The 26330-nt window shown below is 37.2% G+C and overlaps 1 protein-coding gene across 4 annotated transcripts in view; it reads right to left on the bottom strand.

Moving 5' to 3' along the window:
- The window catches only part of CEP192 (centrosomal protein 192), a 69716-nt gene that overhangs the window by 14800 nt on the left and 28586 nt on the right, over nucleotides 1–26330 (bottom strand). For all 4 annotated transcript variants that reach the window (XM_063326479.1, XM_063326480.1, XM_063326478.1 and 1 more), the window contains 18 exons: nucleotides 24883–25031; nucleotides 22819–23049; nucleotides 21184–21309; nucleotides 19396–19539; nucleotides 19133–19196; nucleotides 18289–18428; nucleotides 18071–18163; nucleotides 16915–17030; nucleotides 15569–15736; nucleotides 13009–13099; nucleotides 12199–12375; nucleotides 11434–11694; nucleotides 11106–11224; nucleotides 7995–8104; nucleotides 5925–6066; nucleotides 4629–4801; nucleotides 4129–4252; nucleotides 834–939 (listed from right to left, as the gene is read on the bottom strand). In XM_063326479.1, the coding sequence (XP_063182549.1) occupies nucleotides 834–939; nucleotides 4129–4252; nucleotides 4629–4801; nucleotides 5925–6066; nucleotides 7995–8104; nucleotides 11106–11224; nucleotides 11434–11694; nucleotides 12199–12375; nucleotides 13009–13099; nucleotides 15569–15736; nucleotides 16915–17030; nucleotides 18071–18163; nucleotides 18289–18428; nucleotides 19133–19196; nucleotides 19396–19539; nucleotides 21184–21309; nucleotides 22819–23049; nucleotides 24883–25031 (2534 nt within the window). The remainder of the gene's footprint in view (nucleotides 1–833; nucleotides 940–4128; nucleotides 4253–4628; nucleotides 4802–5924; nucleotides 6067–7994; nucleotides 8105–11105; nucleotides 11225–11433; nucleotides 11695–12198; nucleotides 12376–13008; nucleotides 13100–15568; nucleotides 15737–16914; nucleotides 17031–18070; nucleotides 18164–18288; nucleotides 18429–19132; nucleotides 19197–19395; nucleotides 19540–21183; nucleotides 21310–22818; nucleotides 23050–24882; nucleotides 25032–26330) is intronic.

The raw sequence follows: 26330 nt of genomic DNA on the forward strand, positions 1-26330 counted from the left end.
TCTTCTTTTAAAGCCTTTTCTCATATTGTAGAACATAACATACTTAAGTATGTGCACACTCTCCATTTCCTTCTCAACTCTTTTCAACAGCTTCCCTGTTTGTTTGGGGTTTTAAGGCAGTTTCCAATTTTGTATCATACCTCACCTTCCTCCATCGAGAAGGAAAGTAGACATGCTGTTTTATCCTTTCAGTGTCTTTTCTCTCTCCATGCATTATTACAATTAACCCAAAATACATCCTGGCTGTAAAAATAAAGAAACAGGTATCTATTTCTTTGGGGGAGATTACCAAGGAGTCTTTCTGCTTTTACAGTGATGAAAGAAAAAAACCTGCTGGCTTCATAAATTTTATTTTTACAACTTAATTTAATCAGGGAAAAGTCTTGGATTAAAATACATGAAGAGCAAGAACCTATACTTCATCACAGATTTGTTGGCCAGAAGGTTAAGTTTACCTTAAGGGAGCTCAAAAGGAGCTATGGTGACTTGTCCAATAACCCCCTTTAACTTCTTTTCTTTTAAAATATTATATAGACTACTTTTATATATGCATGTGTCCATACACATATTCAGGATTTTAGAAAATGACGCATACAGCAGTGATGGGTGTACAGATGCAATTTTGTTGGCAATTCAGTCTAAGTGTTCACAACAGCATCTCAACTACGTTTATTTATTTTTCTTTTTAAAGAGAACTTTACAAATTATAGAGAACAATGGAAGCTGACAGAATTGCTGTCTTATGCCTAAAAGGTTTTAGCAACATTTCTAGAACCTAATCCAGCAAAATAAAATAAATAGTTGGAATCTAAACTCTCAAGTAAGCCACATACCTTTAGTCCATTTTCACAAATTATATAGACTAGGCCACTCCAAGGAATTAATGAAGGCTTTGTGGCAAGTGATGGATTAGGACTCACCAGAATTAGTGTACTGCTCCTAATAAAAGAAAAAAAAAAACAAACACATTAGCATGATACTCAGAATGAGTATCTACAACACTAGCCCCACCCCGCCCCCCACACCCCAAAAAAAAAAGGATGCGCTTATAAGATAGCAGGTAAGTAAAGATGATCTAGAGATAGTTAAATTTAGGGTCTTCAGATATCCAATATATTATCACGCCTTAGTAGTCAGAAACTTAACATACTTTATAAACTTGTCGTTGGTTGTTGTATAAGGGGTCATAGTGTAAGGGTAAATCCTATCTCTTGTTAACATACACAGCTGATCAGGCCATGTAACGCAGACTTATAACTACATGTTTCAGAAAAATAAGCTTCAATGCTAGTCAACAGGGGAATTAGACTGTTCAAACAAATTGCATTTCAAGAATCTTTTAAACTAATTCTAGTTTCAGAGAATGAGCTTGCTTTCCTTCCTCCCATGCAGAACGGATCTTGGAAAAAAGAAGTGCCTTTCAGTGTCATCAATGCTTTCTATAGTTATTTAGACCAGGGGACACTTAAGAGTCTAAATTCACTTGAAGCAGTTATGGCACCACACAGTAGTTTCACCAGTGAGAATATAAATTCCGATTTACAGTGTTCCACATTCTATACTAGAGACATTTAAATAATGGAGGGGAGAAAGTAATCACTGAAGTACTAAAAAAAGGAGTACAAAATCACCTCAGTAAAGGTCATTGGTTGTACGTTAGCAAAACCACTAAAGCTAAACCTGAAGAAATAGCTTAATATGTCATTAGCACAGCACTCTGCATTTGAAAAGTTTAGTGTAGGAACAAGATCAGTCACCATAGGAAAGTTAGTTCCATCATCACTGTCACACTATGACCATCTCTACAAACTTCAACGAACAGATGTTAATGACCTTAAAATATTAAATGGGGATATTGATATTTCCTTAACGAACTGTGAGAATTTTTCTGATCCTCAGCCGTTTTCAGAATCTTTTCACTCATTCTCTCTCTCACGTACAAGCTTCGTACATGAAAATGATGTACTAAGTATACACACTATCTGTTATCACAAACCATTCCACTGTCTTTGCTCCCAACAGATTGTCTTTAACATTTACTGCAAACTTTTCATGGAAATCCAACTTGCATGGGGTCACAAACCACATGTCTCTCAGAAGAGTCATATTCAACCTAAAGACACTAACTCTCAGTACTTTTATTGCCATGGAAAGGAGCAGAGCCTAGGGAAGAAACACTTTCCAAAGGCTGCTCTACCAGCTCTTGGAGATTCCAACAATCCCTGCTCCACAAGTGCAATTCTTTTCACAGCACTTACCAATACTCCCAACACAGAGGTACAGCAACATGCCAGAGGTTAGTTTCAGTTCGCCTCCATGAGAAAATCTCTTGGAATGCTACCAAATTCAGTAGAGAGTCCGGACTTTATTATTCCGCATTCAGGCAGGTTAGAGGTTGCCTTTATCTCTTTCCATGGCACTTGAGGGGTTTAGTCAAGGTGAAACAGGGGGTCGTCTGCTTGCTCTAACATAGCAGAGTCAGTCCTTGATCTTAGGACCTTCTCTCACCATCACTGAGAAATCAGACCTTCTTTCCTGGCCTAAATGAGCTCAAGAATTCTGTTGGCTCCAGACATTGCAGTGCATAGTATAAAAGACTCTAACTGGCTCTTGTCCCGACAGGACGACTGCTCTTGGCACTGCTGGGAGATGGTCACAAAAAGTAGAAAACCAGGCAAAGCGCAGCTTGCTGTACTAAAGTCAGCTGTTCCCATGGGTTCATTTCCTACTTGCAGGTCTCTGTTCTTGATCCAGACTACTTACTTGAACCCAATATGTGAGGTTTCAGCTCCTTCTTTCCAGCGAAGGGAACCCATTTTAAAATTATGCAGTGCAGGAAAATTGCTTGCAGAAGGCCTTCAATTCCCTCTTTTTAAGAAATCATTGCACAGACAGTCCTGAGTCTAGGATATGAGACACTCAAGGTGTCCTCACTTTCACAGCAACTGGAAAGTTGCTCATCATTATCTTTTCGAAACTGTTGTTCTCAGCACTGATTGAATCTACAAGGAGTGGCAGATATCCTAGCCCTTCCAGAGAACCCTCTTCATTTTGTTCTCACTAATGACGAAACCTCCCCAGCAACACATCCAAGAATTTACATCTACATGAACTGGAGTTTAAATGCACCACAGCTTGCATTGTGATGCAGGACTGAAAAGAAAGTATCTGCCTTGGGCAAACATCTACAAAGTTAAAGGAACTACTTAAATAAAACTCAGAAAGCAAAACCTATTTTTTGTGAAACATGAAACTTTTTTTTTAAATAAGATGAGAATAGTTTAGTAACAGGGTCCTAAAAGCCTTTCTGAACTAACCTTAAAAAAAAAACCAACATAAATTCAGAGGTGAGAAGTGGCCAGATCTTTCAAGCATTTTATTGTGAAAGACTTTGCCGACATCCATGGGAAGCCTCATACACACATGCAGTGATGTTATGACTACTGTTCCAAAATACTGCTAGTTAAGACACAGGTGACCTGACACTGGTTTGCCATTGTTTTCACACCTACAGGTACTGGGAAGCCAGAGATGAGTAGCAAAAATTGGTTTTGTCAGAATACAAAACAACCCCTCACAAACAAGTTCTGAAGAATATCAGCACAATTGCAAAAGAAAATGCTAAGTCCCCAGAAGAGAAGCAATCTGTAAGAACTGGTGGTTTTGGGTTTGTTTGTTGGCAACCGGGGTGCGGGGGTGCGGTGCGGAAGTCCTTTCTTTTAAACATGTAGGTCATTTTTAAACAAAAAAAACATTATGAAAGGAAACTTTTAAAACTTCAGCTTTGTTGACCATCCAGCTCCTAGAAAATTATGCAATAATAGTATTGCCAGGCACAGAAAACTCCTGGCCTCCAGTAACTTTGGCAGAAGAACATTCCTTCTATACAGAACTTAAAAAGCATATGGTCCTAAAACATAAAAGCTAAATTTGCATTTTAACTGACAAAAAGATTATACCCTGAAATTAAAATAGTTAGTGCCAGGATATAGTCTAAAAACCTAATAAATTCCTAAAAGCTAACTAAAATTCCTAAATTAACTAAATTCCTAAACTAACTAAAAATAAATTCCTCTAAAACCTAACCACACTTTCACACATAAAGGAAACCTATGAAAAGAAACTTACTCTGGTTCAACGACTCCATGTTGTGGGGTTATAGTAAGGCAGTGAGCTGGCCATGAAAGCTCAAACGTCAACGTCCTATTAGAACTGTTGACAATTTGTACATGTCCAGTATCTGCTGTTCCACCTGTAATACAAGAAAAGCTACAAAAAGCTAAACATGTACAAAATTTCACAGAAGTGCCCAAGATTCAGAGATGTATCAATTAAGATAAAACATTTTCTGCCCTATTTTTACCTTCACAATGCTTTAAAATATGCAGGGCATAGTTTATACATACATATATATATATACACGCAAACACATACACAATAGAGCACACTATCTTTGACAATCTAACCAAAATTGTGTTCAAACCAAGCTTATTGTTTCAATGTAACACTACTGCAGCAAGATTACCGGCCAATCCGCATTTACAAATGCAAAATAATTACAAACATAGTATGCAGTACAGTTATTTTAATACTAGAATGGTTATTTTATTCACTTCAGAAATACTTACTAAGAGAAGGAGGTGTCAAAGTCAAGTACTCAGGTTTAACAGCCCAAGTCTGTTGAGCATCTGAATTATTCTGAACCAGATCATCAGTTTTTACAGGTAATGGAGGGCCCTGAGGTCCTTTAACAGGAAGAACATCCAAAGTTGCACTGATATGTCTGACAGAGTTCTCAAATCTGAAAATAAGATTGTATTAAGCAAAACCAGTAATAAAAATCACTTATGAGTAATTGTAATAGCCTACTCTTAGTATTTCTCAAAATTTAATACTGAAATACAGAGTACTTTACACGCACCTTCAATTTAATTCAATTCTCCATTATTAAGAAAAAACGAATTCAGTAGCTATATCAACCAACCTCTAGCTTTGGAATCTCACTATGCCTGACAAACACCTTGCTAGTCGATAAATCTGTCAAGTGTTTCAAAGTGTTCAGCATCTGGAGTTCAAGAAGTACAAGCAATTCCAAGACAACATCTACATATGTAGATGTTAAACACAACAGGACCATCTTCACCTATGTAACACGATCTTGAGAAGAAAAACCATGAAGACTCAAGAAGCAACCTATGCAAATATATTCTTTATGGTGTTAATGTTAACCCATCTTTATTTTGTTTTTATGCTATGCTATCTTACTAAGTAGGACTTGTACAGAATTTGGGTGTTTCTTTCCCTTTTCGGGGTTTCCAAATGCTACAGCAACCTACACAAGTAAAAGTGACAGGTTCATTTTAAAGACCAGGTCTCCACCAGTCCTCCAAAGAAATCCTCCTAGCAATGGACCACTTTATTTGAGGGAGTGACAGGGGTGGAGGTAGCCTCAGCACTGATCATTCTTTTGATGAGTATAGTACACACTACACTGAAAGGCTGGGATACGGGCTAGACAAGAAAAGGGCCCCTGAGTCTTTGCAATATATATATCTATTTCCATTCCAGACATCAAAAACTCATTATATGGAATGGAGTGGTTTAGTCCTATTCCTTAACTACAACAATAATAACAAATGCAATTTGGAAGTGCCTACAGAAAAAAACAGTTTCTTCAGATGAAGAATAGGAAGTTGCAGATGAAGTAAACTATGTCAGTTGAGGGAATTATTTAACAATTATCGTAATAGTTTAAACAGAACGACTTAGACGTTCACTGGAGCCACTCCCATTACAGAGTGAGGTCTTTCACTTGTAAAGTAAGTCAATGTTCATCATTGGCATTAAAATCTTCATGATTTTAAATGAAAGGAGAGGTACTTCAGTTAGGCATTATTTGACAGTTATCCTTACAGTTACATTACCTGTCCAATTCCAAATGACGTCCAGGAGACTGCTGAAGTCCATCCTGATCACAAGTGGAATATCCAACCACAGAAAGGATAATCTTTCGCATATTTGCATAGAAGAGATGGATACCATTTGTCCCACGTGGGATATCACATACTAAAAATGAGTGTAACAGAGCAATTATAAGAGCAAATCTATAATTCTCAGAAATTACACAACAGAGATTTGAGATGTTGGCTAAGGCATCCTAGATCATTCAAAAAATTACTTACTACAAGTTCAGTTATCAAGCATAAATCAACATTAACATGAGATGTAACATGAATCTAAATGCACACCAATTTTAACTTTTTAATTTTACAGATATTTTCCACCTTTAGACAAATGGTATATGATAATCTGATTCTATGCCAAATTAGAGTTAAATTTTAATTTTTTTACCCTGACGAAGAAGACTAATACGTTTGTAAGGCTTCACAGACAGATGGAATTCTTGAGAGAACTTATTTTTTCACTTACTCAGTCTATTCAATCTAACAATTAGTTAATTCATTATACCTGTAAATATCCAAAAGGCCAGGAATGTCAGAGTATGATTTAAAAATAATAGAACGTTTCATCAAAATGTTTAATAATCAAGTCAAAGCTTTCTGCCTTGCTTTGCACCATTTCATGTTGAATACAGAACAAAGTGAACACCTCTCACACAGGACATTTCCATTTGCTGGAATAAACCATTATTTCCTTTGCTGCACAGTAGATACTAGGGAGAATTATTATATTTGTATGTAGCTTCTACAACGCAGTTACAGACAAGAGAGCAACATCTGTCACAGAAACCTTTCTAGTCAGAATTTACATGCATCCAGAAACTGGTTAACAAAGCTAAGTCTTGCAAAAGGATGTCTAGCAGAATGTGTTTTTTGGAAGAAGTCATTTATTTACTCTGTCATATATATAATAAAATTCAGTATGGAAATCTGTTCTTCCTTTAGGATGACCATTATTTCTGCTCTAAGTTTTTTTTATTCCCCCCTCCCAGTTGAATTCCATTCAGTTCAGGAAATCACAATTTTCAAATATCCCATTAAAATATTTAACTCTTACAGCCCATCTCATTTTCACCAACTTAAAATATCAAAATGGCTAGTTCATGATATCTTTAAAATAACTTTGAATGCCAAGGCCACAGTGCACACAATTCCAGACTGAGAAGCGCCAGACGGTGAGTTAGTGCAGTGAGCCGTATTAGTGTTGGAGAGTATCTGAACCTGGTATCCTGATAGAGGTGATGCTGCCGCCAGTCCAACCAGTAGCAAGGTTGAGATGTGTTCCCAGCAATCACATACATATTCCCCCCCAACACATGCACACACAGAGTCAGCCACACAGACCAACCCAGACAGAAACACTCAGCACTCAGGGAAAGAACCAGACTACAACATTTATTCAGATGTAGTAGCCTTAGAACAGTAAAATCTTTTCATGTGTGAATAGAACTAGCTCAATAAATAGGGGTTGACAGTAGCCTTGTTCACGACACATGTGGGATTAAACAGTTTCTGGAGGGTGGGTTGGTTGGTTTAGGTTTTTTGGTAGTTTTGGGCGGGGGGAAGAGTTAAGGACACCTGTAAAATATACTGCATTCTTATTTAATAAATTCCTTGCTAACATAAGAAGTACAAAAAAAAAAAATGAAGTTACTTAATTTGGGAAAGGAACTACATTTTTTAATGTCAGAAAAGTTGTCTGACTCTCAATTTTCAAATATAAGATATATCTGTGTAGAAGAAACTGAATCTTTCTTAATTATTAATAATAAGGCAAATACTCTGCAAATGAACTGAGCATTTTTAATGCTATAATATTCATAGACTGGGGTTTCATTTTACTAGGAGAAAAGTACAGTAAATTGTTAAGATAGACAGGCATTGACTGAAAGAAATCAAGTTCCATCCAAATTTTTCTTCTACATTTATCAAAAAAGAAACAAGGGAAAAATAACTAGGATTGAAGCCTAAAAGCATATTTCTTCCACCCAAAAGCAAGCATTGCATTTTTCTTTTAATAAGTCATAGGCTTACCTTCTGTTGCAAGCTCCTCCCCTTGAAATTCTTCATCAAATACAATGTTTTTCAATAAGCTATTTTCTGGTATTATGTGTTCTTCTACCTCAGGTTTATACATCATAGCTCTGTTAAAGAAATAAAGAAACAAGAGTAATTAAATTACACGAAGTATTGGAAATAATTTGAAAAGATTGATAAGATTGGTAAGGATCAAGCATAATTTTAACTTTGTAATTTCTCAAGTACACCAAGCTCCAAACTGTAAGCATTCGTTTAAAACAGAAATCTTTTTATAATCTTAAAATGGTTAAAGAAATACCTGCTCTATTGCTGCACAGTAAAAGGAACCACTGAAATAATGGCTGCCATACACTTGTCTTTCCAAGATACTTGTTCTCTGCTGTCAGTCACACCTGATTTCTGATAAGCACATCAGGAATCTGAGTGATTTTTCAATCACCACAGGAAGCAGGAGAATGCTATTTTGGTTGCAAGTGAAAGCCTTTTGAGGGGAAAAATTGACTAGTCAACAGCAGAGTGGCAGCAGGTGCCAGCCAACAGCAGGAACATGGAGCCAAGGAGCATGACTGGCAACAGGCTGAAAAGACTGGGAGCCACAGGGATATAAATAGTCCTGAGAAAAATGAGAAGCTACAGGTCAGTAAGAGGAAACCCAGCACTCAGATAGGGTCAGAGCCATGGAGGTGGAAAGAATACCTCAGCACTGCTGACTCAGGTCTAATCTACTTACCTGGCTGCTGACAATGTATATTTTTGGAGTAAAGAACTGGAAACACAAGTTGGCAGACTAGGCCAATTACTCATTTCGCACTCCTGCCCCTAAGACCCAAATCGTGTTCTTGTTTTAGTACACAATTTCAGAATGGGGTTTGACTGGCTTACAGTACTCAGCTGTTTCAAGACATGAGCGTCTCTTTCAAATTATCAGGGGAGACTTCAGAGAAGTTCCCACCAAGAAACAACCAACTAGACCACCATGTTTAAGAACCAAATGCCATACCTACTGACTAATAAAATCAGCAGCAAATAATTTCACTCAGTACCAATGTCTAGAGTCTGAATAAAATAAAAAAAAAGAACCACCAGTTCCAACTCTAGCTATATAGGTGCAACAAGCTTCTCAATGGGTTTTCTGTTGATCAGTAGACCAAAGCTTTTCCCTAAGTATTTCTGCCCTTTGAAAAGGATTCAATGACAGCGAGCATTGCCTCAGACAGAAGAGTTCATATAAAAATCAGTAACAATTATCTTCTGAGATATCTAAGATATCAAGGAGATCAAACACACAGCTATCACATTAGCGTTTAATTCAAAGTCATACAGTTGCATTCAGCTATGTTTAAGATGTTATTTGGATGACAGGACATACAATGACGTTCATAAAGTTTTAGGCAATCACATTTAAAAGTACCAGTGAAATACTGCCATTCTGAAATTCTGCACCAAATGATAATCATCAGCACCTTAGTGCTCTGCCTATTCTTAACATTTTGCATTATCACATTTTGCATTATAACATTTGCATTATCTTAACATTTTGCATTATGGAGAAACTGGCTGCTCATGGCCTGGACAGGTGTACTCTTCGCTGGGTAAAAAACTGTCTGGATGGCCGTGCCCAGAGAGTGGTGGTAAAGGGAGTTAAATCCAGTTGGTGTCCGGTCACAAGTGGTGTCCCCCAGGGCTCGGTGCTGGGGCCGGTTCTCTTTAATACCTTTATCAATGATCTGGATGAAGGGATTGAACGCACCCTCAGCAAGTTCGCAGATGACACTAAACTGGGCGGGCGTGTTGACCTGCTTGAGGGTAGGTTGGCTCTGCAGAGGGATCTGGACAGGCTGGACCGATGGGCTGAGACCAATGGTATGAGGTTCAACAAGGCCAAATGCCGGGTCCTGCACTTGGGTCACAACAACCCCATGCAGCGCTACAGGATTGGGGCAGAGTGGCTCGAAAGCAGCTTGACAGAAAAGGACCTGTGGGTGTTCGTTGACAGCCGGCTGAATACGAGCCAGCAGTGTGCCCAGGTGGCCAAGAAGGCCAACAGCATCCTAGCCTGTATCAGGAATAGTGTGGTGAGCCGGACTAAGGAAGTGATCATCCCCCTGTACTCGGCACTGGTGAGGCCCCACCTCGAGTACTGCGTTCAGTTTTGGGCCCCTCGCTACAAGAGGGACATTGAGGTGTTGGAGCGTGTCCAGAGAAGGGCTACAAAGCTGGTGAGGGGTCTGGAGGACAAACCTTATGAAGAACGACTGAGGGAGCTGGGGTTGTTTAGCCTGGAGAAGAGGAGGCTGAGGGGAGACCTTATCACCCTCTACAACTACCTGAAAGGAGGTTGTAGAGAGATGGGGGCTGACCTCTTCTCCCTGGTGACAAGTGATAGGACGAGGGGAAACGGGTTCAAGTTACGTCAGGGGAGGTTTAGATTAGATATTAGGAAACATTTTTTCACTGAAAGGGTTATTAAACATTGGAATAGGCTGCCCGGGGAGGTGGTGGATTCACCATCCCTGGAGGTGTTTAAAAAAAGGGTAGATGGGGCACTTAGGGACATGGTTTAGAAGTGGCTCTTGTCAGGGTAGGCTAAAGGTTGGACTCGATGATCTTAAAGGTCCCTTCCAACCTCAACAATTCTATGATTCTATGATTCTATACACCATACACAGCCCAAGTCAAAAGTGCCATTTATGTCATTAAAAGCAGAGTATCCCATTTTTGTGCATTTGAATTACGTAAATTAATATGCAGGGCAACATAGCCTCTATTTAAGCTCAGTAAGATACATTCTACAAATTTCACCAGTATATGATGAGCATACGTGGGTGTTATTTCTCTCACATACACAACTACTCAAACACTGTCTTCATCAACAGAATTCAGCAAACCAAGATGCGAATCTTGTTCAAAACGCAGTACTACTGATTTTCAGTACTACTGACTGACAGTACTTTCAGACTTACTAGATCTCTCCATATCACCAATGTCTTTTAGTTTGTTCTTGCTAATTTTGGAAGCAAGTTAAAACCATACTCATGGTAGCATACACCTCTAGTTTTAACTTTATTAAACATCTGTCTCTTACAACAGCAAAGTACATCTTACCTACGATACTGCTGCCTAGAAACTTCATCTCCACAAAAAAAACATACTGTTGATACCAATGTGTTTGTTTTATGGAAGTTCTTTTCATTTTCCATTGGATTCCATGTTATAGTAATCACCTGATAAAATTAATAGACAACATACTCAAAAACTCTTATTGTTAGTACTAACGTTTAGAATGTAAACCAACCAATTACTGCAATACAAGTAGAACAGGATTTAACAGAAGTGAGATTTTAATAAAGAACTAGTCCGACACATTCTCATTGATTACATTTATTTTAATTTAAATTAATAAAACTTGCTTAGAATTAAGTGTTGTACTTACTTCATGTGTTCCTTCTCTTAGTACAAACTTCTCTGGAGATACCATCATTACCTGCGGATCCATAACTGTTTTTGTCTGTAGGTTTGCAAAGCACACGGCTTTAACGTAGGCAGCCCGAGAACCCGTATTTCTTATGTGGAAGGAAGCTGTCCTTAATCTTGAAGGCAACAATCCATCCAGTGTTACCATGTAACTATCTGACAGTTTTTTAACATTTTCTAAAGCTATACTGCTTGTTCCTCCATATCCAGATAACGGTATCTGGGTGGGGAAAAAGGGAGAAAAAAAAAATCACCAAAAAAAGGTATTTCAAGAAAGCAAGCTTCTTACTGAAACTTCTGTACAACTATGGTAAACTACATAGAGTTACATAAAGACAAGCAAAAACGCTTCAAGTGTGAACGGAAAAGACTTTGCAAGAAATAAAAAAGCCTAAGTTTATTTAACCTGTTTCAAGTTTTACTGAAAAGTAATTTAAGGCCTATATACAAAACATGACGTTTAGATTTTTCGATAGGACTAGAGTTAAAATCTTGGGCTACTTTTAATGTAGTACATAAAAATCTTTCTTCTTTCTTCATGAGGGGAAAAATCACATGCAAGATTTAGTGCATACACAATCTTTAACAAGTATAGAGATATCCATAGTGCATATCTTGACAAATCTCAACTTTTCAATAGAAACACCTATTCAGTGCTAGACTTAAAATAATTATGAAAAAAATCTATGTTTAAAATTATTAGAAGTTAGGTTGGGACTCTTACAGTAAACTTAATTCCTGGCTGTGATCGAATCCCCAGCTGTTTGATTTCCAGCTTGGCAAAGCAGCAAGTTACTCGAGTAGGTGAAAACATCAAGTATATGTTAGTATCTTCTTTGGGACGGATTTTGAGTTCCCAATTACTAGTTAAGCGTTCTTCTGACCCAAATATACTCTGCAGCTATAAAAACAAAGACATCAGAAGCAAGTGACTACAACAGGAAAAATATATAGTAGTAAGACTTACTTCACTAGTAACCCAAAATTAACTTCTTCAAAACCTGCATTAAATCAGTTGACAATGGCACATACTTAATGTTGCAAGATTAATATGCAACAGCAAAGACCAAGTTCAAGATACTTTATATTCCCACAATGAGCATACTGATGCCTCTCTGTTTAGATCAAAGGGGTTTTTGCTTTCGACCTACAATACAGTAAGGCTGAACTTCAACAGCACCACATTAATTTCCTCTCAGTTGAAGATTTTAGATATCGGATCTGAACATCTAAGGAAAAAGGGGGATATAAATGTATGCAGACTACGTAACAAAAAAACCCTCTAGTTAATGGTAATTCCCAAAAGCTAACTCCAGTTTTTCTTTCCACCCTCCCTCGTGTACACTGAGTCCCTTGGAGTGAGGTCTGGAATCCCTCCTGCGAGAAGGGCCAATGACTGTTTACTCCACCAGGTACTGACTCTGTTGTGCTACAGCAGCTTTAAGAGCTGTAAACTCTTACAGTGTTATAACTCTTATAACTCTTAAATCCTTACAGTGGTCAAACACTAAAGAGAAATTTTCATGACAATTACCTGAAAGCATTCTTGATCCTGGCCTCTTATCAACAGTCTTAAATGCTGGGTCACAGATGGAGAATCGTTTCTTAAAGTTAACTTCTTCTGGCTGAAAAATATGAAGTTTAGTTTAATCAAACTGTTAACTGCTGTAGCTAACTTTAGCTGACGTTAGTTACAGCAAATGCAAATTAACTGCATACATGTATTCATGGAAACACAGAAAATGGGAGAATCAGTTTTAAAGTCATTTCATAAAAAAAAAAATCACCTCTTGGTACAACACAATACATTAGCTAGAAAGTTACTTCTGTATCCTCAAACTTACAGACCTTACAATGTTATACACCATTACACATCAATCCTCATACAGCAAAACAACCTCAAAATATATATAAATACAGCTTTTCTGAAGTTCAAGTATCGTACTTAACAGCTTGAACTTTTAAAACAAGCAGCAGTTGTGTGAATACAAGAATTATTAAAAAAAAAAACAACAAACATTTTAAGATACAGTTACAACTAGATTATCCAGAGCCACTTAGTTATGCAGAAACAGTTTTGGGTGTAGTCTAGCCCAGATTCACTGAACAGTTGTGAAGAACTAAATTAAGGATAACTTTTCCTTTTCATGTATTTTCAACATGATAGGACGACAGAAAGTTATGGACACTTGGCAACATCAGGTTGACCAAAAAGTAAATTTTTTCTCTCTGATATATTCTGGCATTGACTAGGCTTCTGGTACTCAGATCTTTCCTTAACAGGGGAAGGAAACTTCTACAGCAAGAAGGGCGAGTGTCTTCATCATTTTAACGAGTCAAAAAAAACACCACAAGAGGATGTGACAAGCCCTAAAACTGGTAAAAACATAAAGGAAGAGGAAGGACCACGCAGTTAGAATCAGAGAAGGACGGAGAGAGAGCAAAGCCTCTCCACAATTTTCAGTGGCAGACACTGTTCTGTACTCTGTAGGAACAAAAATTTTAAAAATAATTTCAGCTTCTGTCATGGTTTCAGCTGGGATGGAGTTGCTGGCAGCTGGTGTGGTGCAGTGTTTTGGAATTGGGATGGGAGTGGTGTTGATGGCACACTGATGTTTGTAGTTGTTACTAAGCAGTCAAGGCCTTTTCTGCTCCTCATATTGCTCCGCCAGCAAGTAGGCTGGGGGTGCACAAAAGTTGGGAGGAAACACAACCAGGACAGCTGACCCCAACTGATCAATGGGATATCCCATACCATATGATGTAATGCTCAGTATATAAAGCTGGGGATAGAAGAAGGAAGGGGGGGGACATTCAGAGTGATGGCACTTTGTCTTCCCAACATGGGATGGAGCCCTGCTTTCCTGAAGACGGCTGAACACCTGCCTGCCAATGGGAAGTGGTGAATGAATTCCTTACTTTGCTTTGCTTGCATGCATGGCTTTTGCTTTACTTATTAAGCTGTCTTTATCTCTACCCACAAGTTTTCCTTATTTCTTCCAACTCTTCTCGCCATGCCACTGCAGGTGGGAGGGGACAACTGAGCAAGCGGTTGGGTGGTCCTAGTTGCTGGCTGGGGTTAAACCATGACAGCTTCCTAAAACCAATGGCAAATCAAAACTATTTTTCATGAGAAGTAGAAAATAAAAAGGTAGCAGCACACAGGGAAGAGAAAGTGATCCCCTAACACCAAATAGCCAAAACTACTATGTTATAAATACTGTACCTTAACAAAACAGAAAAGTAGGACTATAGCTATCAGAAGTTATTTTTGGCTACAAACATGGATTGCTTTTAAACAACTGAGAACATTATTAGATTACTCAAGAAGTTCAGTATCAAAAAAAAAATGGATTAGTCCCTAAAGGAATACTAGAAGTCTACAGATCTGCTAAACTTGCAGCCTTTACATACAAAAGCAGCAAAGCGTATCTAGACAATTATGAACGGTTTCACTAAATCATGGAATACTGAAGCTGTAAACTTAAAACTAGAAGAGTTCAGACAGGAACTAGTCTGAAGGATAAAGTAATTATAATTACGGTTGCAAATGATACTCCATCACTAAAAGCCTTAGCACTGGAACACATTCAAATTCAAATAAATTAATTCAGGGAAGTTCAACAGCCTATGCTATTCAGATGGTCAAATTACATTACCAGACTGGATTCTTCTAGTCTAATGGATGAATTGAAGAAAAACAAGCACAGAGATTTATTTCTAGCAAGAGGCAGGTGTCAAAAGAACCAACAGAATTTTTTCACCAACTTCCTTGGAAAATATTTCTTTATATTTCTACTTATATAACATCATAATCTTACAGAATTATTCTATTTTTCTATTATTCTATTATTCTAATGATAACTAAAGAGTCCCGAAGAATACAAAAAGCTCAAACAAGATCACAGTTTATTTACACAAAAAAAATAATTGTAATATACTGCTTCTCTCACTTGAGTCACAAAACAGTTTAGTTTAACCCCTGTGGATTACTAATCTGAACAGGGACAGTATGGAAATTTTACTTCAAGTAAGTGCAATGTAAAATACTTAACATGATATTCTATATGAACAGCTGCCCAGCTTATACTTACACTGATGATCCAAGTGTTACTCCTCCCCAGGCAATGAACTGCTTGTTGGAGAGAATGGGTGGGATGTCTGAGCAGCCAGTAGCTGTAGACGCAGGTCTGTTTCCCACCTCACCTTTTAACACCACTTCATACTGAGGCCCAGATGGCAGCACAAGGATTTTCAAAGTACTTTAAAAATAAATAAATAACATTAAATCCCGTCATAGGAAAAGATTAGCTGATGAAAACAAAACATAACCGAAAAAAAAATATAGATAGGCCCTTTTAAACTACCTTCTTAAGGGGAAAATACAAATACTTTTTTATGACAAAGGCCAGCTTTAGGCATGGCAGAAGTTAAATCCTTTGGTTTGTAAATATGCATGCCATATGAATCTCAAGCAATCTTTCAAAGTAGTTCACCTAGAAACGGTTCAGGTAAGTATTTCAGAGACTACAGCTAGGCAAATTAGTTTTTGCCCATGCTAATTTCTGATTATTTTCACAGACTAATTCTGGAGAGAAACCAAGCCTGGCTGTCTCTGCAGATTAGAGATGCCTTTTGAAATACCTGTGAAATTTCAATGAAGTTTTACAAGTGTGAGATACCCAGGGGTGTCAAAATTAAACTCTGAGGCCTGTTAATAACAGTAGCCTTCTAAGCCACAAACCCAAGATTTTTTTCCTCCCTTTGCTTCCTGGGATTGCTGTGAGAAAGAACACTGAGCCCACAGAACCAGGCCACCTGCAGCTGGCTTTGCATGATACGGTTTCTACCCTATAGGACATAAGCACAGTGCAGATGACTACTGCCTTCTTCAGGTGCTAATGTACAAGGATATGAATGCTTACATGAATGCAAACAGAACACATACAGGATTTGCAGCCGAACTTCTATTTGATTATGGCAGCCAAAATTAATGAATACTTTTGATCATGATCTGTGCTTGAGTTTTTTCTTATGTAAAATAGAAGTAACATGTTCCTTGTCTCAGCAGAGTGAAGAAGGAAGCAAATGAAGGTGCTGCTGAAGATAAGTATTTTAAAGCTTTGCTGTACTTTAGAAACAAGTACCATATAAATGGAGTGAGTCCCTGAAGCCCTTTATTTACATTAAACAACTCTCAGGACATCTGTTGATCTGTGGTGGGAAATATTAGCTGCTCATTAAGCTATGTACAGGCAAAAGAGGCAGGGAATACATGGAACAGGTGAATCCCAGCAAAAAACTACTTTGTAATGAATAGGGACTCTCACGAAAACTGAAGTCAAAGTTTCACTTGTGAGTAAAATTTCCAATTTGTTCATGACCTTAAGGTCAAAAGTAGATCTGTGTAAAACAGGCAGCATAAAATCAGTTATGTTACCTTTGTCTAGTCATTATGTTTTTTGGAAAAAACAGGACAGTCACTTCTCTTTCTTCTCCAGGAAGAAGGACAAGATCCTCAGGTTCAACAGCAAAGCAGCTGTCCTCATTTGATGTCTGAAGGTGGGCAAGGGGAAAAATGGAGGGTTGGTTACTTATTTTAAGGGAGTAAACTTTTCTACAATAAATAACACAATTTGGTTGTGCATCTGTTGTACATACAGTTCAGACAACTCAAATGCAACTGACACCTTCAGAACTTTCCCATAACCCTGCACAAGTTAAACTCTACTAAAAAAGTAGTACAAATACATCTAAAAGAGGCATCTTAAGAAATCAACTGTGTATACAACACTGAAGGGGCCCCAAAGATATTTAAAGACTTTAACAGTAAGTACAACATGGTACACCACCAGTGAAGTAACATCACTAGTCTCAACAGTGGTACCAGCCATTACTGGTATCAATTAGAATCCAGTATCCTCAGGTTAATGTGGCATTTGTGATACTAGTCATCATCCTATTTCCGTCGCCTGTGCTCCAAGAAATTATGGGCCCACAACCCTCTACATTTTTTTTTTTTTAATGTAAAAGGGGATCAACTGCTCCTTCTGTTAACTTTGAAGTACTAGTTTCAATTATGTCTAGTTACCTTTCAGTCTGGGACCATACTTTCCATGGTTTCTCAAGAAAACTAACGTCAAGTAAAGAGATCACATATCTGAGAAGAACTCTATTCATACTTAAGTTGGCAAGATGTCCACCAAAAACTATTGCAGCTTTGTTAGAAAATAATTATGTTTCTCAATTATATTCCTTGTTCCTTTAAATGGACTCTACCCCACCAGCTAATTAACACCTGCTGTGCAGCACAGGATTCACTACTTTTACGTATTTGTTATACGCTTGTTAAAATCTATTTGTTAAAAGCCATAAAAGTACGGTTGTTAAAACAAATATAACAGAAGCTGAGCAACAACTGTGCACAACTGGAAGGAGACAAGAAAAAATAACCTGTGCTCCAGATTCCCTTATGTAAACTTGTAAGCTTTTTGTCAAACCACACAGTGAAGCTAGGATCCCAAGGCTTGGCTCTAGTTTCAATACAACATTAACAGCATAAAACTCATGATTTCAAGAGGGAGAAGCCAACGTACCTTAACTTTCAAATGTACACCAATGTTTCCAGCATTTTTCAACGGCAGCTGCTGTTTGGCTGTTGAACCCACACTAGTAGACAGATATATTGTCTGGAAAACAAAGAAACATGTATGTATGTACATATACATCCATAATATAAACCCAAACATTACAAAAGTAGTAAGCTAGGAGACACAAGCTATTATTAAAACACACTTGGTAAATACATGCAAACCTGTAAGTCCTTTGGAGCATGTATCCTTGCTGTTCCAGCTCTTGCTCGGAGCGGAATACTTTTAATTACACTGCTAGGTCCTGGACTATCCACTTCCACATCAACTCTTGCCAAGAATTCATCCGCTGGACCCAAGGAATCTAGGAACAATTCCATGAGTAATAAAAGCAAGCAAGTCTGCTAGCAGCAAAGGCCATTCCTATGGATTCGTGTCTCACTTCAGCAACTGTCCAATCTTAATATACTAATGTCATTATATTAGCAGAAACTCCCCCCATTCACCTGGCAACACTTTTTTTTTTTTTTCTCTTTTAAATAAAGTCTCACAGGATCTTATTTAAGATTTTTACCTTTTTGTCAAATTAAATTTTGTGGCTGAAATTGTCCCTAAACCAAACAAAAAAAAAATCTTAACATACTAGCCAAACTAGTTGATATATATATACACACTATTTCCTCTGTACCATTTAGGAAGCCAAAACAGCTCAGAGGTTTCTTCAAATTTCTTATCTATTTTGCAACCAGCACAATATTTACTTAAGTGATGATTTAATTCCCTCAGCAAAAGGAGTAAAGCAAATTCCACACATCTCGCAGTAGATAACCACTTTGCACAGCTTGATACTGGAGTATAAATACCCATGTTAACATCTAAAAAATTAAGACACAGAAGTATTCCACCTCCTTCAGTTTGTAAAATTGAATGTGATACTCGAAATACTAGGACACAAACCAAAGATGGAACATTTAATTTCAAATTTGTAGCCTGTTCCGGCAATTCTAACACATGCATACATTAGCAGTCAAACTTGTTTTAGTTCAAATGAAAATCAAATTGCTATACCTGAACAAGAAATTTGTTTCTTAGGTGCATGGAACAGAACCCAAACTGTTAAAGCTTCAGGATCCTGAAAAAGAAATCAGTTGACTCATCTTATGGGGAGGGAGAGAACTACTAGAGAAAAAAAAAATACTAAAACTAGCAACAAAACTCTACTGCTCAAATAGGTAGACTCCACAAAAATCTGTACTGTTAACCCAGATATTCAGGACCATCATTTCAGACAGCAACTAACAGGAAGAACCAGTCAACTACTGACTACTTACTTGCCCATCATAGCTTGCATGTATCACATGATTTACAACTGACGGAGCCGCTATCTGAGAAAGTGCATTCATTTGAAGTGATTGTTCATTAGAAGAATTAACTGGTTCCTTGGAAAACGTGAAGCAACGCCAAGCTACTGCATTCTGTCAAAGAAATAAAGTATTAAAAGTATTAAATCTCTTATTATCACTAACAATAATGCTGACAAAGCTGAGAAATATAAGGCAACTTCTGAATGATCCAAGTAGTTTGGAAAAAACAATCAAAGATTAGCCTGTAGTTTCAGTTTGTCGATGATAGTCCATCAAACCCTCTAAAAATAGTCAGAAACCCTTCTGCAGTAAAAGGAGACAAGCTGGAACTAGTTAGTTTAAGTCTTCAATAAGTTTGGCTGTTCAAGACGAAACCTCACTAGTTACTAAGATGGCCTGATCCAATCCCAACATAAGGCCAGTCCTTTCTTGTCCCCTCACATAAGGAAATAAGACCAACTCTACCCACAGCACAAAACAGCACCCAGCCTAGCCAAAAATCTGAAATCTGCATTGCCACAGAGATGTAGAGGAGCATATAACATAGCCTGTAATACAGGCTATTATTGTCTAGCAAGACACAAAGCAGACAGAGTGAACGGTTCTGCTTTTGCAGAGTGTCCTGGTTTGAGTGACACAGGATTAATTTCTCTTTCAGTAGTTTTACTGTAAGGTCTCTTCTAATGCTGCGGTAAACTGCATTTTTAGAAGGCTCTAGTGTCTGAATTTGGAAAATATTTACTTTATAGCCAGCTATGGTATGCGGGTTTCAAGGTTTCAGTGGTTTTGAGCTAGCCAGGTGCGGCAACAAGGAGGAGCGATACCCAGGCACTTGATCCAGGCTGGCCAACAGGATTATTTCATACCGTGAATGTCACATTCAATATAAATTAGAAAGTTTTCCAAGTTCCTTCTTTTTCTATGATGGCTGCGATCCTGAGAATTTCTTGCCCTGCTGCCTGAGGCCTTCCCTTCCTCCCCAGGCTGCAGCACCTGCAGTGTCTGACATTTGCTGTCCACTGCTGGGAGTGCACAGCTTCCTACTGACAGAATTGGCTGAATATAATCCTCATATAGCTTATATTGGTATTGGGCTCAATATTGGTTCTTTAGTATTATTAATGTTAATTATTTAGTATTATTCTATTAAATCTGTTTATATTTCAACTCTCAGGTTTCCTTGTTTTTTCCCCAATTCCCCTTCCCAGGTGGGGAGGGGTCATGAGGTGACAGAATAATTGTCTAAACAACAATAAATTGTTGTGGGTTCTTCAAACCACAATACCAAGAAAGAGAAAATACGTTTAACTTGCTGTGAAGCAAGTGGAATATGTCTCTATTTTCTTAGAGGGAAGGATTAGGCAATGTAACCTTTTTGCTATCTACTGCCCTGTGCTCTCAAAATGGGCAACAGAGGCAGCAGTTCACGGCTGGTCTGTAAAAAAAAAAAAAAAAAAAAAAGAAAAAAGGGGAAAAAAAATAGGAAAAAGGAAAAAAAAATGAAATAAACAAAACCCTATACCACTAAATAAAACCCCACACCCATTCCCAGAAGCATTTTTGTTGGTACCATTATAGCTGAATCAGATTACCCCCCTGCAAAAAAAAATTATTTCCTGACTAACCAAAGATTTCTTGGGAATTTTACATCTAGTGTCCAGGGTATGTTTCTTAATGACATATAACAAAGTGTTTTGGTATTAAAATTCAGCATCACAAGTTAACTATCACATACAGCAAGTTTACAGTACTTACGGCATTAATAATAAGTCTAATTGGCACAAAAGCATGGGTTTTGTTGATAAGTTTTAGTGGAAGAGCTTTCCAACTGCCAGAAGTCAAGTCACCAAAATCCAGATAATCTCTTTTTCCTGTTTCCACCTGGTTTTAAGGCAAAGCAGAACTTGTAAGAAAAGAAAACCTCCAAAACACACTACCATACAAAAGCATCAGGAAAGTAAGGATGTTATTCACCTATTCCATCCTCTTAATGCTATCCCTGCATACAAAACACACCCCCTACCAGGGGTAGGAGGAGTCTAAGAAACATGTTTCCTTTTGATATCAAAAGGGGTTACATCCATGTGAGCTACATCTCACATATTTCGCCTCAATCAAGTAAGCCAATCTTAGTACAATATTTATCCACCAAAACCCAGTACACAACTAAATTACGTTGGGTAATTTAAAATAAAAATAAATTTAAACTATGATTATTGCTAGTAAGTGAGAAATTTCAGTTAAAACATCATTTTAGCAAGTTAAGAAAAAAATTAAGTAGTTAATTTTCTGTTAGCATAAAAACACCCAAGTGCTGTGATCTGCAGCAAAACAGAGCTTTTATTTGGTACTTTTTCCATTCTCAGGAATATAGCAAGACATACAGAGATATAGCATAGGGTTTAATTTGAATATAAATATGAAGCAAGTTTGAATGAACTATACCATGAGGAACATGGAGAATAATGGATTTTGCCAAACTATGTATACAAAAATGCATTAAAAAATAAATTAAAATTTATGGAAGAAGCATTAAAAAAATTATATCCATTCATGTGTATTCAACTAGAATATCATTACTTTAAATATCATATACATAGGCCAAAGCAAGTTAATAGGCCACCTTTTAAACAGAAAAAATTGTTAACTGTAGTTAATGACTGAAAATTTTACTTTTATCAGTGATGTCACAGACTACCATGGAATTTGTTCAGTTGCCTCCAAAAGTACCATCAAGCCCATTTCTGCATGTCCATACTCTTCATCTTAGAACTACATAAAGCTAGATTTAATTCTCTAATTCTTAATGTCACACTGTCTCCCACCTGGTTGTTCTTCATAAGACACAAGACAAAGCACTTTATGCATATACTTACTTTTGATTTTTTAATTACGTCCAAAATAAGAAAATATTCTCTACAATCATAAGCAAGCTGAAAGTAATAAGAATGCAAGACAAAGCCTACTTGATGTTAAAAAAAAAAATAAAGAAAACCTTACAACTGGAAAGAAGTGCTTTTTGTTAACATTTTAATGCCCAATGGTATCCAACATAGCAGATATTTAGAAAGCATTAGATGTTTAAGATCTCATCCACCCTTTTTATAATGAAAAAGCAATACCTTTTAATTTATTCTTTTCAGACAGCTGCATAATAATTCTTCATTTTCAGGTAGGTGCTACTCCACAACTAAAATGTCTTGGATTGTTTATGAGAAGCTTGTATAACTTTCTCCTATATTCCCTCCCCATTCCAAACATAAGTTCCAGATTCCTTTGAGGAACAACTGTGCATTCCTGTTCTTTCCTAGTGTCATTAAACTACTCCTAAAATTCTAAACAACAACAAAAAAACAACCACAACAAAACACACAATAAGCAGCTACTTACTTCTAAATTAGGATTTTCAGCAACTGCTGTCAGAACTACCCTACTTGCCAAAGCTTCTGCCTGAACAATTGTCTCGGCATCTGCAGAAACTGGCCAAGATGAAACATTGAGAATACACTGAAAGATCCCCGGATGACAAGGTAAGAAAAGTATTTTCAGATCGTTGGTAGAATAGGGTCCTACGATGGTTTTGTTCTTGAAAACCAGACACTGATATTTCACAGGATCCATCTGAAAAACAAAATCTCTGTCATTTTCAACAGGCCTCCTGCCAGAGAACAGCTTCTTTCAAAACACCACATTTATCCAGCACCACTGCTCAACACAGACTTTCTGTATAAATTTTTGCTCAATATTAATTCATGTTCTTCATATTCATGTTCCACGTCCATCTCACTCAACTGTAGGCATTTTCTTTTAATTTAAAGAGCTAGATAAGTCAGCCCAAAAGTTGCCGGGGTTTCTTTCCAGCATCTAGTGAAAGATTAACACTAGGATTATAGTATTTATTACATTTGAAAGTGAATTCATGAGTAAAACCCTGATTTTTGAGAAAGAACAGCAGCAAATAAACAAAGCCAATTCTACTTGGTGCTTTCTGGCATCAAGGATGGGAGGAATAGGTATGGTGGAAGAGTCACTGGATGGTATGGTAAAGGTCACTGGATGGAGGTCACAAGTAAATCCTAGTGCAGATGCCTTAAAGTCTGTGTTGTGAACATACTCATAGATAATCTTCAAGCAGGAGAGACAGACTGCAAGTCATACTCAGCATATCTCAGATTTAACTTGACTGAAATAAATGGTTTTTAATTATATTGTGCAGCAAACAAATTAAATGTATATATTTATTCAGAGAAACAACTGTAAATGGGACTGTCAACTGTAAAGTAATTTCATTTAAAAAAAAAATCACCTACTGGTACAACAGTCTTAGGTTTGAAGAGCTGCCCCATTTATACTGCCCGACTAGAAAAATATGTAAGAAATCTTAGCTCATATATATATGTATATACCTACACAAACACAGAATTGTGGTTTCGTGTTTTTTAAAGAAGAAATATTCAGAAAAAATGAGAGCAAAACCAGAAGTCACACTCCTGGGAAGACACGTGCCACATCTGCTTGAAAAATATACCTAAGGAGTGATATAATAAGGATTTATAAGACTTAGAAGCAGCAATATACAAAGTGAATTATTGTCCATTATTTCTCAGTAATAAGAACCATCAAACAAAACCAGCAAGAACCAGCTTTACAATAAAAGGGGAAAAAAGCAGTAGTGCACAGAATCCACAACTGAACTGTGGATAACACTGCACAATTTCAAGAGATTAACTAAAAAAAGAGCAGTCCACTAAAGACTAATAGAAATAACATCTAGCTCAAAAGTTCCCAAGCATCAAACTGCCACAAGCTCCGAGTATACTATGCTTGTTCATTTGTTATATTCTTCTCTACTAAGAGTATTCATCAGTAAAGCAAATTAAATTTTACTGATGGACCTTTAACTCATTCTCATGTTCTTGAGATCTTTTACCTCTGGAATTATTACTATGATGACAGAAGTAAATAGAACTTAAAGTGCAAGATGCCCAATCTACGGCCTACAAGCTACATATACCCACAGAACAACCCATCTAGCTTGAAGCCTGCTCCAAATATTTCTCATTTTCTGTCACATGGCATCTCCTGATTTCAGGAAAAAAGGGAGCAAACTGCACAAAACGTGTTCGCGGTAACAGTTCTCAGCATGGATGCTTTCTTTTCTAGGGCTGACTTTTCTTGCATACAAAGGTAGGAATGAATAAGCAATAAATTCAAACCTACCACACTTTACACTCACATAACAATTCTACAAGGCAATCCCATCATGTGGCATTTCCTCCTCTATGCCTACTTGTTGGAATAAGTCAAGTGGCCTGTCTGAAAAAGGGTAGCACTGCTTTTGAGTATATTAATTCTAAAATGTGAAAAAACTACAAATCTGTACAGAGGGCTCTAATTGCTCTGGTAAAATTACAGCATTATCCTTATAGCTTTGTTAAAAAAAAAATCTCTTACCTTTTCCCCATTAATGGAAACACTGAGTATTCCAATGCTGACCTGCAACCACCGTTCAGTTGGGTTAAAAATGCTAAGAAGAGTCTGTGATGCAATTCCCACACAACAAGCATTAGGGATCTTCAATTCTTCTGGTACTTTTACGTGTCCTGTGAAAGACGACATGCTCCTGTTAGTTTCAAGTACCCAGAAGCAAATCAGCACTCAGGCTGCCACCACGTCAAGTTTATAAACTCATTTGACAAATGCTTTGTTGTGGCAAGGAAACGTTTGACTCCTACTGTTCTCATAAGAATGTTTTCCCACAAGCCTGATACTCAGAATTTCAAATCAATTGTTTCTAATTTGCATCTTACTTGGAGTTCTACTGTCACAAACAAGAATACTTATTGCAACAGCACATCCCATGCACACACTAATCCACAAAGCGTGTGTGTGTGTGTATATACGCATAAACACACACCCCTTATATAAAATACTTAGTGTTCACAATTTAATCAGTACTAGCCCAACTTAGAAAGTGTGAATATCAGTATTACAACAACTTCGGAGCATTTACACTGACCAAAAGGAAAATCTTTTTTTAGCAGACTACAACTGTTACCTAAAAAGGTGTTCAGACGTTTTCTGCTACAGAAAATACTGAGTACTCCTAGAGTAGATTTTTGCTGTAGAAGTGCAGCAAAACGTTATCACCAAATCAAAAGAAATACTGCTTCAACTACATTACTTCTAGGGAGTCTTTACTTCTAAAATATTCAAAAAGAACACATTTAGAGGAATTGCAACATTATAATGACAACTGAAAGCTCAAATGGAGTTAAGAGTTCCCTGGCATGCCAAGGATCAATCTTCATTACATCCAGAAACCCACTAATGGGTACTCACATCAAATTAAAAGTTTGCCTTGTCAGAGACACACATAGTCACCTGAAGTAGTTTTAGTTACTGGAGCAACAAGTTTATTTTAAAGCCACACACACTTAGTCCCCTCCCCCCAAAAAAAAATTTAGCAGAAGTATGAAGGTGTAAATGTAAACTAAGACTAGCATCACTGGAAATTAAGTTCAAAACCTCAAGTTTGCCAAGAATTAAGTTTAGACTACATAGACATTCAGATTCAAAAACACGTACAGAAACCTAGAAAATATATGTCTTAAAAACAAGCAAAGAGTAAGATTGTTCAAATTTTACTGTTTTAAAATGCACTAACAAGATCAATTATTTTAAACAATCAATAAACAGAAAATAACCTATAAATTGTCACAAATTCAAACCTTCAACCCCGCTAGCTTGTCATTTCATCTGAAAGAATTAGCCAGAAAAAAGTACAGCAAAAAAACAACTAAGGAGACTATAGGTTAAAAGTGGTCTTTAAAATGAAACACTAATTTGCACTGCCTAGGTTCCGAGCTATGTCGAGATACAGAGAAATAGCAGGAAATACA

Source organism: Chroicocephalus ridibundus, chromosome 2 (genome assembly GCF_963924245.1).
Source record: "Chroicocephalus ridibundus chromosome 2, bChrRid1.1, whole genome shotgun sequence".
NCBI lineage: Eukaryota > Metazoa > Chordata > Aves > Charadriiformes > Laridae > Chroicocephalus > Chroicocephalus ridibundus.